General features: G+C 34.2%; 1 protein-coding gene across 2 annotated transcripts in view; it reads right to left on the reverse strand.

Moving 5' to 3' along the window:
• LOC111045065 (ER degradation-enhancing alpha-mannosidase-like protein 1) overlaps nucleotides 1-16028 on the reverse strand; it is a 49594-nt gene that overhangs the window by 12199 nt on the left and 21367 nt on the right. For both annotated transcript variants that reach the window (XM_039442213.1, XM_039442212.1), the window contains exons 5-7: nucleotides 12279-12453; nucleotides 8029-8149; nucleotides 3270-3440 (exon numbers count right to left, since the gene is read on the reverse strand). In XM_039442213.1, coding sequence (XP_039298147.1) covers nucleotides 3270-3440; nucleotides 8029-8149; nucleotides 12279-12453 — 467 coding nt within the window. The remainder of the gene's footprint in view (nucleotides 1-3269; nucleotides 3441-8028; nucleotides 8150-12278; nucleotides 12454-16028) is intronic.

Below are 16028 nucleotides of genomic sequence, written 5' to 3' on the forward strand. Positions count from 1 at the left end.
AATCTCTCATTTTGAAAACGAAACAAATTATACAAGAAGAGAATAATGGAATGATGGTTTACATTATAAAACGATAAGAGAATAGTTCTAATTTTGTTACAAATTAACATTGTACTGTATGACTGATACCGTACATTCAGTAATTCAGTTTATCTTACCGGTGCCTTCTGTAACAAAAGTTGATATAAACATAAATTTAGAAATGCTTTGTTACAGAGTTCTCCAATTTGGAACCATGAGTGGAATAAATACTTTGTGGAATCCTGTAAAGGTAAATAATATTGAGAAATTGAGTTAGTAAGGCTTACATACTGAACATTCTAATACAATAGATTCAGAACTGTAACTCTCTTAGCGATCTTTCACTTGAAAAAAATAAATATTGAGAGACAACTCTTTTGTGAGATACTGTACTACGTTGGCATGCCTTATATGAACATCAAAATTAAGAATATACTATGATAAAACGTAAATTTATATTTCATCAAATAAATATTATGGAATATTTCATTAAAATTATCAATAGTTCTATTCTTCGAAGAATATCAAATGTAATGAGTTGTAGAAATGTAAATAGTGTGGAAATGTAATGAGTTAAATATACTCTAATATTTTCAAATAAATTATATAATTGCGTACTTGAGAATAAATATAATAGTCAAGTATTCAAATCCTTCATCACATACTGTATTCATACTGAGTTGTAGAAATGTAAATAGTGTGGAAATGTAATGAGCTAAATGTACTCTAATATTTTCAAATAAATTATATAATTGCGTACTTGAGAATAATATAATAGTCAAGTATTCAAATCCTTCATCACATACTGTACTCATACTGAGTTGTAGAAATGTAAATAGTGTGGAAATGTAATGAGTTAAATATACTCTAATATTTTCAAATAAATTATATAATTGCGTACTTGAGAATAAATATAATAGTCAAGTATTCAAATTCTTCATCACATACTGTATTCTTCAAGAATAGCAATATACGTCATTCATAATAAATATGATATACTTGTGTAATGTAGCCGATTATTTGACATGAATTTTTACAATCCGAGAGCATCCATTGTTTAAAAAATTAAAAGTGTCGACGACGGTGAAAATTCATGACAAGTAGAATTGGACTGAAAAATGTATGCCTCTTGACAGTCGGTACGAGGACGGGACCTGGAACTATTTACAGCAGATAATCGGCCCGGCTCTACTCCTCTGTTCCGAGACACCATTCTCCTGGTTCCGTGAGTGCTAATATTATCAATTTTATTATTATATATTATTCACCTTTTTCATTGAAGGCAAATCCTGTAATTATTATTCAATTGTTTATTCAAAAGGTATTCTTAATATTTTATTTTAGTTTCTACTTTAACTTTGAGTTTTCAATTAAATTAAATCGATTATTTAGTTCTCCAATATATTATATGTTTTGTTTATTCTTTTATAGCTCCTTTTCTCATAAGTTATAGAGTTAGATCAATTTAACCTCTCGCAAGCCAAGCGATTCCCCCATTATAAATTGTTACTATAATACTAGCTCAATACCATACCTAATATTACCCCAATTACCAATAACAATTACCCCATTACACTTGAAATATTTCAAACTGTTCAAATATTGTTTAAAACGTTCTTAAGAAGTATACATTGATTTCTCTTTTGAAAAGCTACTTAGTAATCTTCTTTATTCTTTAATTCTATATTCTTCCAACATTTTAATTTTAATTGGTTAAATAAGGTATGAGATGGATGTAGTTGAATAAATCAAAGGAATGGCAAAGTCATAATAAGTTAAAGTATTGTAGAATGATAATTATCATCCTTATTCTTTGAAGAATATCGAGTTTACTGAAAAAAATATGTGAAATTTCATGAATTTCCATCAAGTCTGGATGAAAATTGAAAAGCTTTTCATCACACATGGATGATAATTGAGATAAATGAAATTTATTTATTATAGGAAGAGGAAGTTCAATACACAAAAAACCAACCTGATACAATAGATAAGTAGATTCTACAAGGTCTGGCCTCAGAATGGGAAAAATAATGGAATTTCATAAATTTCCATCAAATCTGGACAACAGATGGATGATACAGTCAAACCTCTCTATAACGAAATCCTCTACACAACGAATTTTTACCTGGTTCCATGACATTTTAGAGTTTTGGCTGCTTATTTACCTCTATTTAACGAATTTCGGACCTCTCAACAACAAAGTTTTCTCTTGACTTCAACATACAAAGTGTAGTGTGTATTGGGAGCAGACAGTTATTTTCAAGGAATTGTTTAGTTTCAGCAGAAAGGTCAATAGACTAAAAATAATGGCAATTCAGGTAGGAAGAAGATAGGGTGGTAGACAGTTAATAGAGGGTGAAACACATGTCGGAAATTGAATGCAAGTTACTGGATATTGAATTCCAAGTACTTGTCATTATTGTAGACCAGTCAGGTGATCGACTGGACTTCCCCATTCTTGCTTTTGTCACACATTTCAATTCTTTGAACTGTCTATGATGATGATAGCTGTGACGAACCTGAGGAGAAGAATCCGTCAGATCGAGAAGTTCTAGAGGCTTTCAAAATTATCAGGCTAGGATTAAAACTGAAAAGTAGTGTACCAGACATGTCTGACTGTTTGAATAGATGTGAGTCGTTTATCGAACATGATTTTTTATTCAAATGCAAAATTGAACCGAAAATTACTCACTTTTTCAAATATGAAACATTAAAAAATAGGGAAGTTGATATTTATAGTTGAGTTATTGACAAAATAACCGTATTTTTCGTTCCATCTAATAGTATTGTAAAGAATTGAAAAATATTGCTACAGAGTATGTACTTTGATTAAACTCCACTAATAGTACAAATCAAGTTTTCTGAAAATAAATTGGTGAGTTTAATTACTTATTACATTCTATAAATATTCAAAAAAGATGTTTTTTTTTCAAACAGCATGAATTTTCAAATTTCCATATTAATATTGGCCTAATAAGTACCCTACCTACGTTCGCGATTCTATGTACCATATTCATTTATTTACCGCCGTGATACGATATTATAAGATCCATAGGATCGTGGCAGTTTTCTTGACAGAACCTCTCAATAACGAATACCTCTCTGCAGCGAATTTTTTCTCGGGATAATCGACTTCGTTATACAGAGGTTCGACTGTATATGAGAAAAATAAAATGTATTTATTATATTGAACTTTCTCTCCTAATAATAAATAAATTCAATTTATTATAGTTGTAAAATTCACCTACCTGATACAATAAATAAGTAGATTCTACAAGCTCTGGCCTCAGAGGATAGAAGGTAACATCAGGAACTAGGTTCTTCCAGTTCCACCTTTCAGGTAAAACGCCGTGTCTTTTCCATATGAAGTAATATAAAGCATGAGTACAAATAGCTTCTTCAATGTCACCATGTAAAACCTGAAAAAATGCAAACTTACAGCTTTAAAAGCAATTTGCTAAGCTTTCATCGATTGAAAAAATTGGCAGTCCACTGTCACGTCTCAAAATAACAGACGAGAAAATCTATAAGATCTAATACAGTAGACTCCGGTGACAACGCGGTTAAAGGGACCATCCGGTTCTGAGCGCTATAGCCGGAGCAGCGCTATAACCAGTGTTAAAATGGTGGACCAGCAATTTGCCAAGCTTTCATCGATTGAAAAAATTGGCAGTCCACTGTCACGTCTCAAAATAACAGACGAGAAAATCTATAAGATCTAATACAGTAGACTCCGGTTACAACGCGGTTGAAGGGACCATTTGGTTCTGAGCGCTATAGCCGGAGCAGCGCTATAACCAGTGTAGCCATTTATCAACAGTGGAAATGGGTTATTAGACAATCAAGCATTAAACAGCTATTCGAATTACTATTCCATTCTTATTTTATATACTGAACACTTTGAACGCGTTTATGATAAATATTTTATGATCTTACTTCCTGAAATATTCATTGATAGTTTTTGAACTTTTCTAGAATTTAGGAATTTTCTGTCTATGCTACTTGAAATCTGATGCAAATTTTACAGTAATATGTCATCACTCTCATTCTCTCCTGCACTCATGAAAAGAAATAATTTGTTTGACTTGATTGAAAGCCTGAGAAAGAGTTGGAGGCTTCAAAAATTCCTCTTTCACTTCATAAAATGCTTCAAAATCATGAACACCACTGTCAGTCTACTGACAATGTCCAGTTCACAAAGTCTTTTCAGTACAGTAACAGAGAGGGAAAGAGTAGGGGTGATTGGCACCATACAAACAGGTTATTATAGGGAATTCCAAGAGATGGGAGAGGCTCTTAACTATCCATAAATAGCACTTTTGCCCAGTCACTGGTGAATTGTTTAATAATAGTCTATTTAGTGAAATTTCACTCACTGAGAGCAACAATAAAGCTATGGGACATTATGTGGAAATAGCGCCATATCCGGAGATACACCGCGTTATAAAAGGATCCGAAATACAATTATGTGTATTCGGGATATTGGCCGGTCCTGTCTCGTAAGAGCACTATAACCGGATTCGCGCTCTAACCGGAGTCCACTGTAGTTTATGAATAAAAGGTGCATACAGACTTATCTGCCATGAGACGCGAATTTTGCTGATTTTCAGCTTCTTATATCTTTATTTGTACAGAAACAGTAAAATACAGTTATAATAAGCATAGTAGCATCAGGTGATGGAAAGCGAAATTTGATTTTCAGTTTATTATATCTGTATTTATACAAAAACAGTAAGTCTAAAGCCCGGTCCAGACGCTCAAGTTTAGCTTCAGTCTTTTGCTCATGCAAAAGTCGGAGCATGTAAGTCGTTGCGTCTGGATGGTAAAACGGATGGGTCTTCAAGCTTAAGTCGTCAAACTTAAAATGTATCGGCCGGCAATCTTTTTTCATCAAACCGTCCGTCTTTTGCCTATCCACCAAAACCTAGATCGCGTAAAAATGGAGATAGAGAAATTGTGATTTCAGATTCGGATTCAGCGCCCTCAAATTAATAAAATGCCTCGCGAGTACTTGAAAATAAGCAAGTTTTTTAACGATTGTATATAACGCCATTTAACCCTTTTTTCTTTCTTGATTCTCATGATACTCTCAAAATTTGATGTTGATATTATGATTTACTATCATGATATATTAAGATGTACTATATTGTTGATAAGAATACTATCTACAAAATTTCAATCCATTTACAATCACTGTGTCTCGAGATATGACATGTAAACAAAGCCATTTAGCGATTAACAGTAATAGTTAATAGTTAACATAGCAACTATATGGCAAGTTACCATGGCAACTTTTGTTAATAGCAAATATATGCATGTAGTTAGTTCATATAGTGCAATTAATAGCATGGCAACTATATGGCAACTTACCAACTTGGCAAGTTACCATGGCAACTTTTGTTAATAGTTAAGGATGGCATGGAAAGTACTTCTCCAAATGCAACTATCATAATAATTTGAAGATTGAAATGAAGATGAATTTACAGTTCCAAGTTGATTTCAACTTATACAGTCCTAAGAATTATGAGCATCCTAAACATCCCAACAATTCTCAAGGTTATGTTTATGAACTAACTAGGCTGAGGGGAACGCGACTACTTGACACCCCGTTTAAAACCGGGTTTTAGGGGACAAGTAGACGTGAGCCATACCCGTCTACTTGTCTCCTTTCTGAGGAGGTGACAACTAGTCGGGAGGACACCCTGACGCGAGGTGTCAAGTTGTCGTTTACGGTCATGACTAGTTGGCACCTCCGGTCCAGTAGGTGTCAAGTAGTCGGGGTGACAACTTGACGGCAATGGTATATATTTTTACGAGGATACGAGTCCTCTACGGTCACGACAACCTATACCCTCGACTCCACTCCACAAGAAATTCGGTAGAGAGTTAGTGGGGAGGATATTTTTAATATTCTTTCCGAAGAATGGAAATTGATATGTCCAAAGCTCCGCCAATTTATGTAGATACATAACAATATAATTATCTATAGTTATTATATTACAAATTACTTTTTCATATCATATACAGTTCAATAATTATTTTCTTAGTCTATATTATGTAAATTCATCTATAATTTTGCTGTATTGTAAGCTATTGTATATAAGTGTATAAGCCAGTATAAATTGTAATCTACATAAATAAAGTACTCAATCAATCAATCAAGAAATCACCATTCCGGCTGGCTCTTCATTTGAAAGTTGGATCTTCATTTGAAACTACTTGTTAATCATAGTCATAAAATTTGTTTGAACAGTGTCTGTGAGTGTAGAAGACACAGACACAACTTGAAGATTCCCATTGGCCTTCTTATGGTCTGATTGCCATCTGAGCGCAAGTGTATATAAACCATTATTTATCCTCATATTAATTACCAGACTTCATGTAATACCTCAGCTGATAACCAGACTGATAGCTTCATCTACCATATCATTGATGGATGAAAATTCGACTGTCCTAGCATTAGGCTCAATTAACTCGTAAACGTTGCGTCTGACGGGAAAATATAACTGAACAAAATGTGTTTAGAATTGTGTTGAACATCTGGTTCAGTCATCAAAAGGGCTATTATTCATTTTTTCTGTTTTCAACCAACTCGAAAAAAATTTGTCCTAAAAATAGCAAAGACGGCGAATCGTGCGTTTGACGGGAAAATGTTACTGAACCAAAAGTGCTTAGAATTCAATTCTATATCATAACCAGCAATAAAAATTGCTTGATCCCTCCTTCCTACGCCGCGGGGGTGTAAGTTGTACCAACTGGTACTCTGTAGGTGACAAGTAGTCAGGGTGAGACCATGACGTCAGCGTGCAAGGTCTCATGTAGACGTGAGCCATCCCCGTCTACTTGTCTCCTTTGTAAGGAGGTGACAACTAGTCGGGGGGACACCTTGACGCGAGGGTGCGAGGTGTCAAGTTGTCGTTTACGGTCATGACTAGTTGGCACCTTTGGTCCAGTAGGTGTCAAGTAGTCGGGGTGACAACTTGACGGCAATAGTATATTTTTACGAGGGTACAAGTAGTCGCCTATGGCCAAAATGACCAGGTGTCAATTAGTCGGGGTGACAACTAGACGGCGACCCAGGCTGATAATAAATACAAAGTCTAGAAATCAATATCAGCAACCAACTTGATAGATCACAGTAATTGGTTGATAGAAAATGAAATTGATTTTAGCCAAATGTTTTTACTGAAAAACATTTTTACTGAATTAGCTCAATGTGATAATTTAAACTATTATTTTACATAACGTTCAGCATATGTTTTGGCTACCATGTAATCAATCACATGATGTATATAAACAGGGGACATAACTTAATTTATTATACTGCAACTGCTTTTTAAATATAGAAATTCTATTAACTACAGTGGACGAATTAAGATTGAATAGTTTATTTCAAGTTTTATTTTTTCAAGCTTTCAATATTTGATTCAAGTTTATTGAATATGTTTGTAAACAGCTATTTATCAAGCTCCCATGCTGTTTATTTTTTCGTTACTACGTTAAGGTGCATTTTCGTTTGTGCGTAAATTTCCGCAGTCAACGCCGGCAAGCATTGTTGACATTCATATTGGCCAAATTTCAAGTGTGCTAAAACAGCTGATCAAATAACTCTTTATTATTTGTGTTTATTATTCAAGAATAAAAATATTTCTAATAATATCAAAATATTGCCATTTGAAAGTATGAAAAGTATAAAATCAAGATCCCCCATTAAAACATAATTGAACATAATCTTTTAGGTTATTTAGACAAAAATTGAAATCTACCCAATGTGAAATTTTCACCCTGTTGTTGTCGACGACGGCATTTACGCACACACGAAAACCCAGCTCAACAAAAGACTTTTCAACGTTGCTTATTATATTATGTTGTTAACAGGATTATGAGAGTTCAAGATATTAAGAAGTTCTAAAATGTATAAATAATTGGCATTAAAATTCGATTTTCAAACATCTGACCATCGTCAATTATTATTTCTTTATAGAGTGAATAGTATTACATGTTTACCTGCACGCCAGCAAATGCTGCTTGCAAGGAGTCTATCCAAGTGGTGTGAAGGTGCCCAGTATTCATATCCACATTCACAAATAGTGGATGATCCCCTTCTCCATGATTACATTCTGCACGACTGTAATAACAAATATATTAATTGAACACTGTTATCATACATGTTTATTTATTTATTTATTTATTTATTAGATAGAGCGAACAATACAATAGTCGGAAAAGAAAAAACAGGCTATTGCCCAAAACTTCTTCAATTTCCTGATTTTGTCACAAATCGTCCAAATATTATGTAGGTTATGTTCACTTCAATTTCAACACCAAATCTTCAATCTGAAACTATGAATCAGAATAAAACAAAGAATTTCAAATTTAGATAAATTGATAATGAAACTTCCGTTAAAACAAAAACCAAACTTCAAATATTCACAAAATATAGAATAAAATCACTTAAATTTTGAGCTCGAAAATATCACTTTCACCATAGCTACAACAGCTGTTGTTGTATTGTTCGTCAATGAAATAGGAATACAATATGGATTGTTCATCAATAAAATACTGAGTGTCTGATAAGTTACTCCCTATTTTTATACATTTTTATGAATTTCCTAGGTGGAACTTGAAATAAAATCATGTGTTAATGCGTGTGGATAAAAATTGACGTAGCAGCAGTTGCTAGACCTAGTCTTCGCTTAAGACTAGGTTCTTCCGGGAACATGTGATTACTCCTAGTTTCATCTACCTACAATTAGCACATGATTATTCAACTGAATTTTGGCTAGAACTGATGGCTAGTTGCTAACCACTAGATTCTAGTTTTCATTCAATTGATCCATTGTTTTTCTACAGAGTGTCTCATAAGTCACTCCCTATTTTTATACAGCTATAATTTCTTCATTCATGAACCAATTTTGTTAGAACTAAATTTGTTTCTTTGAGGTTGTGTTTAGCACCAATATTTGTTTCAGTTTAAAAATGCCCCCTCTCTTGACTGTGGAAGAACGAGCTAAAATAGCAGCTCATTATGAGTTCTGGGGATCTGTGGTGCGAGTACAAAGGTGGTGGAGGGCTGAACGAGGGATCCATGCAACACTTGATGCAAAAACACTGAGATCTTCCTCAAGAATCGATGCAAAAGAGTAACGTGAAAGACCAGTTTCACGAGATCCTTGACGTAGTGATTTCTTAAGGTGCGTACAGACCTTCGCTCTGCTCCGCAATCGAACGTCACTCGAGCAAATCGATTGATGATCGACTGGGGAGCAAGAGTGGAAAGCGAGAAGAGCTAACATCTCCCGTAACGTTCATGATAGGAGCGAGTGCGGAGCGTGCGTGGAGCGATTACAGAGCGTGCGCGGAGCGTGTTGGAGGCGCGTATATCTGTACGCACCTTAAGGGCTACTCATGAACATTTCACGAACTCTGTCAACATTCTCTGCTGTCCTTGACGTTGATGGTCTTCCTGATCGTCTTGCATCTGCGACACTCCCTGTTGTTAGTAATTTGGAATGGAAATGTTTAAAAGTGCATCCAGTTTTGCATGGATCTCTCGTTTAGCCATCCACCATCTTTGTACTCGCACCACAGATCCTCAGACCACATAACGAGCTGCTATTTCAGCTCGTTCTTCCACAGTCAAGAGAGGGGGCATTTCTAAACTGAAACAAATGAAAATTTGTGTTAAACACAACCTCAAGGAGTGAGTGCTCTATCTAACAAAATTTGTTACATTTTGGATACGAGCAACCGTTGTCCTGTAAACAAGGGATCCAAGTCACTTGGACCCCTTGTTTAATCAAATAAACAGCTGTTTGAAAATGTAGTTTAAAAATTTTATACCAGATGTCAGCACTAATTAGACTTACGCTTATACATCTTGTATACCTACTATATTTTTACCACTTTCAGCTATCGATTACTGTAGCTAACTCAAAAAAATGAAAAATGTCACTTGGACCCCTTGTATTCTGACCCCCTCAAATGTAGTTCTAAAAAAATTGGTTCATAAATAAAGAAATTATAGCTGTATAAAAATAGGGAGTGACTTATCAGACACTCTGTAGAAAAACAATGGGTCAATTAAATGAAAACTAGAATCTAGTGGTTAGCAACTAGCCATCAGTTCTAGCCAAAATTCAGTTGAATAATCATGTGCTAATTGTAGGTAGATGAAACTAGGAGTAATCACATGTTCCTGTAAGAACCTAGTCGAAGAATAGGTCTAGCAACTGTTGCTACGTCAATTTTTATCCACACGCATTATCACATGATTTTATTTCAAGTTCCACCTAGGAAATTTATTGTACTAATAATAATAATAATATAATATAGTAAAAATATAATTTATAATAATTATATACTAATTATATTACTAGGTTTTAGTGCAAGCCAAATTTATTCAACCGAGTCTTGAAAAATACTTAGAGTTATTAATTGTTAGCATTTATTATTACATTTATTCATTATATTATTATTGAACGAAAATCCCAATTAAATGCTGCAAATCACCCCGAAGACTTCGGCTACTGCAATAATTATTGACAACAGGGTAAGGCTGGGGTTTCGTTTGTGCGTAAATGCCGTCGTCGACCACGACAGGGAGAGGATCTCAGATTGGGTAAATTTCAATTTGTCTACATAACCTAAAAGCTTATGTTCAATTATGTTTTAATGGGGCAGGTTGAGCTTATACTTTTTTATACTTTTGAATGGCAATATGTTGATATTATTAGAAATGTTCAATTCTTCAATAATAAACACAAATAATGTAAAGTTATTTGATCAGCTGGTTTAGCACACTTGAAATTTGGACAATATGAATGACAACAATGCTTGCCGTCGTCGACTGCGGAAATCTACGCATAAACGAAAATTCACCTTGAACAGCTAGATGGAAATTCGATGAGCGCTACTATACAAAAACTTGTGTAGATATGTGGTTTTTGACAATTTCTTAGTTTTTTTCATTTAATATAAATAATTACCACAATATCAACTTCTCAACTACACAAAAAGTATACAAAAACTATTTGTCAGCCCGGGAATCGAACGCAGTACCTCCTAATTGCCGGTCAGGAATGCTTACCCTTACACCAAACTGACAATCTCTGGATAGCAGCGCTCATTTTATACAAAGCCATAGCGGCCAGCCACTCTACAGATGGAAATAAATTGGAAGTTCCATTTGTTCAAATGCTAATTAATGAATAATTATTATTAAACGAAAACCCCAATTGAATTTTAATTAGGTGTTACACGTATTTATTATTACATATTATATTTATTTTAATATTACATTATTTTCATTACTACATCTATTATTAACAGCGAAATGGCTCTTGGAACTTCATGGAGTGAAACACCCACTATCAATGTTTGTGCAGTTTTATTCAGTATTTAAAAGTGTGTTTTTATAGGAGCACACTTTTTAAGCTCATTATACTAATTAAGCTTTGTGCAGGATGAGGTTCACATTTATTAGTTCACTCTGTGTTTGATAATGCGATGAGATCCAACATTAGATAATGTACGATCTTAAGGTGCGTACAGATTTACGCGCCGCAAACATGAGCAATTCACTTTTAATCAGCTGATGCCTATCTTTTTATATCTGTATCTTACCGTTTCTGTAAAAATACAGATATAGTCAGCTGATTAAAAGTGAATTGCTCATGTTCGCGGCGCGTATATCTGTACGTTGATACCTGTTGATATCTGTACGAATATAAATGCGTTGGGCGGGTCTCTCGCATAACTGTGACGACATGAAACATCAAAAGCCTTATCTGATTGGGCCACTGCGGTCCGCATTTTCAATTTATCTTGCTTCCACAACACACTTCGAAATAATTGAATAGCAGTTGAGTCTTCGGGGTATTCGATAAGACTAATCACATAGAGAAACAATAGCGTAAGTAGATATCCCATGGTATAGGTCGTTTATGTCGCAACTTTTACTGTTATCTCAAGCCGATAACTGTTGATTATTGTCGAATTTTACTGTTTTGTTGAGGTGAGAGTGTATGAACGACACAATATGAGAGACTACCAGTGTCACACAGCTCCACGGTGAAGAATTACATGAACTATGGGCTTGAGATAACAGTAAAAGTTGCGACATAAACGCCCTATACCATGGGATATCTACTTAAGCTATTGTTTCTCTATGGTAATCTGGAATTCCACTCCATTAGTTGTAATGAATTTCAAATACTGTACTTAAAAACAGCTGACGAGATAATGAATTTGTTTACCCTTTCCGCATATGAAGTTTTATGCTACGATAGAAGCTGTCGAACATTGCATAGTCTTCAGAATCACCGAACAGGATGTAAGCTTTCAGGAGATATTCGTAGAATGAATCCAATCCGGCTCCAAGTCCACTGAGACGTCCCTTCCATTCCCCTGATTTCGCATCAATGATGTTTCCTGGTGTGAAAAATTAGAATCATAATATTACACGAAATATAATATGAAATCACGTTTCAATTCTTTGACAAAACAATCTTCAATCATTGAAGAGACTTGAGATATTGTCAATAATCCACTTTATTTAAATACAAATTAAACTTCAATCACATTAAAACTTAAAATAGAATCTGACTAAAATTACATCAGTCAAAACAAGTCAAGTCCGATATCTCAATATCCTCTCAAGCCTTGGAATTAGCCTCTCAAGGCTTGGAGCTACCAAAGGAGATGCTCAGGATAGAGTCATATGGAGGCTTTTTGTTGGTGAGGCCTGATGTCGAATTGGACGTAGATGGCCCTGGGAGTAAGTAAAATATGTCTGATAACCAAAAATCAACGATTTACAACTAGGATTTGTCAGTTTGTATATTCTATCTCACATATTTATGTATCATATGATAATAAACAAATCATATTCATTTGAAAGGAGTACTTCCTCGATTTTTATGAATATAATAGCTCCATTAAGTAGGTTAGGTTTACAGTCTATCAATTTTTGTCCGATTCTCAGTCCAAAAAAGATACAAACCAGTAATTTTGTATAGAGATTGATTTCTTATATTTATTTATATCTTTCATCCATTGACCTCTGCTGAAAGGGGTAGGAGCATTTGTCAAATCACTACATAAAGTAATGTTTTATCTATACTAATCTATTTTAGAATTTGAGTTGATTGTCTGATTGCGGGCGAAGTGATCATTAAAAATTCAGGAATAGTTATAGAAACAACTCTTTACCAGCTCTCTTTTCAAGTCTTTTCTTGTCTTCGGGTTGGAACCCGAATCAAATATCACACTCAGTAGTCACTGAAAACTTAATTCATGAATGAAACAAAAATTTACTAAGATCACATTATTGGCATAATTACAAGATTGTAATGGAGAAGGAGGAGGAAGTCAATCGAGTTCAGAGATATATCTTATTAGAATAATTTAATCACTCAAATAAATCCAAGACGATAAGATTCATTGGAATATTCTGGAGGTACCGATCTCAGCTGATTGAAGAGTTCAACAAATAGGCTCAACTCACACTTACGCGACTCAAGTCGAGAAGAGACTGCAACTCTAGTCTCTTCTCGACGCAGCATGTGTTTTCAAATGGTGACACTCAGACCAGTCGATTCTAGTCTCCGCGACCTCACGACTGTGAGACTGAGTCGAGCGTCGACTCGACATGTTGGTCGAGCCTTGACTTGAGTTGCGAAGTACCGTGCATTTTTAATGAAAGTGAGGTTATGTTGCATGAAAGTGATGTTTCAAAAGTCAATTATAAGAATTAGATAAGACAATATATTCATAATAATTATTATAAAATTGTTACATGCTAAGTAGTGACGAATTAGATCTTATATTTTTAATAAAGTAAGGTTAGAAAATGGAGTAGCATGGAACTGAAGTAGTGACAATGAGCAAGAAAGTCGTAACGTCGAGAGACAGGAGTATCCTCCACTGGAGTCGTACGATTTGAGTCGAGGTAGTGTGAGTTGAGCCATAGAGTGTTGAGTCTTCAACACATAGATTAATATAAATGTGTTTAGAAATCTTTGGGGTTTTTATTAACTGGTTTGAATGATGTAATTTTCTTTCAAATGTTATCTAATTTATTTGTAGAAGCCAACTTCTGACAGACGGCTTGAAGGTCATTGCTGTTAAAAATGTATCTAGTGCTTATATTATTTTTGTTGTTGGAATTTCAATAACTTTTTTTGAATAATTATAATGAATAGAAGCCAACTTCTGGCAGACGGCCAGAAGGTCATTGCTGTTAAAAATGTATCTAGTGCTTATATCATTTTTGTTGTTGGAATGTCAATAATTTTTTTGAATAATTATAATGATTAGTTCATTAGCAGCTTGGAAATTGTATACAGTTGTAGTGTCCCTTCATTATTGAAGGGTAATTTCAACAGTTCATGTAATGAAAATAACCTGTTTGACGTTAAATCTAGCATAAGGAATATTAAGTACTCTGTACCGCAGGGATCTGTGTTGGGGCCATTCTTGTTCCTTTGCTATTTGGGAGGACTGCCGAAATATTCATATGATGCCATAGAAAATACCAAAGTTTGTATGTATGCTGACGATATAAGTTTGTGTACAGCAGACAAATACTTTAACTCACTTGAAACTAAATGTAAGGATTCTATTTTTATTTTAAAAAAACTATTTGAGTAGAAGAAGCCTATTACTAAACGATGATAAAACAAAATTTGTCCATTTCACTTGCAGAAATTCTAATATTAAGAAATTAGATGACCTAGATAATAAGAATGAAATTGAATTTTTGGGCATTTGTCTTGATAGTACGCTTACCTGGGAAAAACATTTATTAAAAATTAACAGGAGGATTAGTTCAGGAATTTTTGCACTTGGAAGGCTGGCATCCATTTGCAACACAGTAACTTTAAAATCAGCTTATTTTGCCACTATACACACATACATTTCATATGGAATTGAACTATATGGAGGGACAAGTTTAGCTAATTTAAACAAAATACTAAAACTACAAAAGAATCAGTAAGAATAATTTTGAATATTAATAATAATCAACAGTCATGTGGGTCACTTTTTAAGAAGCTAGGATTTATGACTGTGTATGGCCTTTACATCTACAAAACAATTTTACATGTAAAAAATAACGAGCACTCATTCAATAGGCAATCAAATGTTCACGATTACCATACAAGATATAGAAATGATTTCATTATAATGGAATATATGAGAGCAAAATTTGAACAAAGTCCAACATATATGGGAATGAAATTCATGAGGTACCTCCCGAGTAGCATCAGAAGCGAAACGGATATGGCAAGATTTAAAATCGAGTTGAAAAAAGTACCTAATAGAGTTAGAAACTTATAGTTTTGAAGAATTTTACCTGGGGAATTAGGGATACATTACCTACCTTGTTTGTTATTGTATTGTCTCTTTTTTGTTGCGTTTCTTTCTATCTTCCTAGTTTTATATTTAAGAATTAGAAGTATTTTTTAATGAGATGACGCATTCATGTACAATATACATAGTATGTCTTGAATAAAGAGATTGATTGATGTATATATTATACAGTACATACACTTGTATAAACTTGTGAAGAACATGTGTGCGATAAAATAATGTTTACACAGTACTGTCACAAACAACAGCTAATGTCAATCATGATTAATATTACTGTCGATAGCGTTACAGTTAATTTGGTAATTCGACGTTTTCATGTCATTGAATTTTCTGCCATTTTCATAACGCACAAAAACAAGTGTCAATGAGTCAAAACAATGGAAGTGCGACCACATAGCCCGCTACAGAAGACTCGCAATCAAAAAAAGGCAGAAAGAAGGCAGTGAGAGTATTGAATAACTTGAAGAACAGAGAGTCTTGTAAAGAAAGTTTCCGAAGTCTGGAAATTCTAACGTTCCTTCTCTCTTTATTCTTCATACCTAGCTATATGTTAAAATGAATATAGAATCTTTTCCGCGTCTGGGAGCCAATCATTCTTACTACACCCGACGTGGCAATGATCTATCACTGGGCCA

Source organism: Nilaparvata lugens, chromosome X, assembly GCF_014356525.2.
Source record: "Nilaparvata lugens isolate BPH chromosome X, ASM1435652v1, whole genome shotgun sequence".
In the NCBI taxonomy this organism is placed as follows: domain Eukaryota; kingdom Metazoa; phylum Arthropoda; class Insecta; order Hemiptera; family Delphacidae; genus Nilaparvata; species Nilaparvata lugens.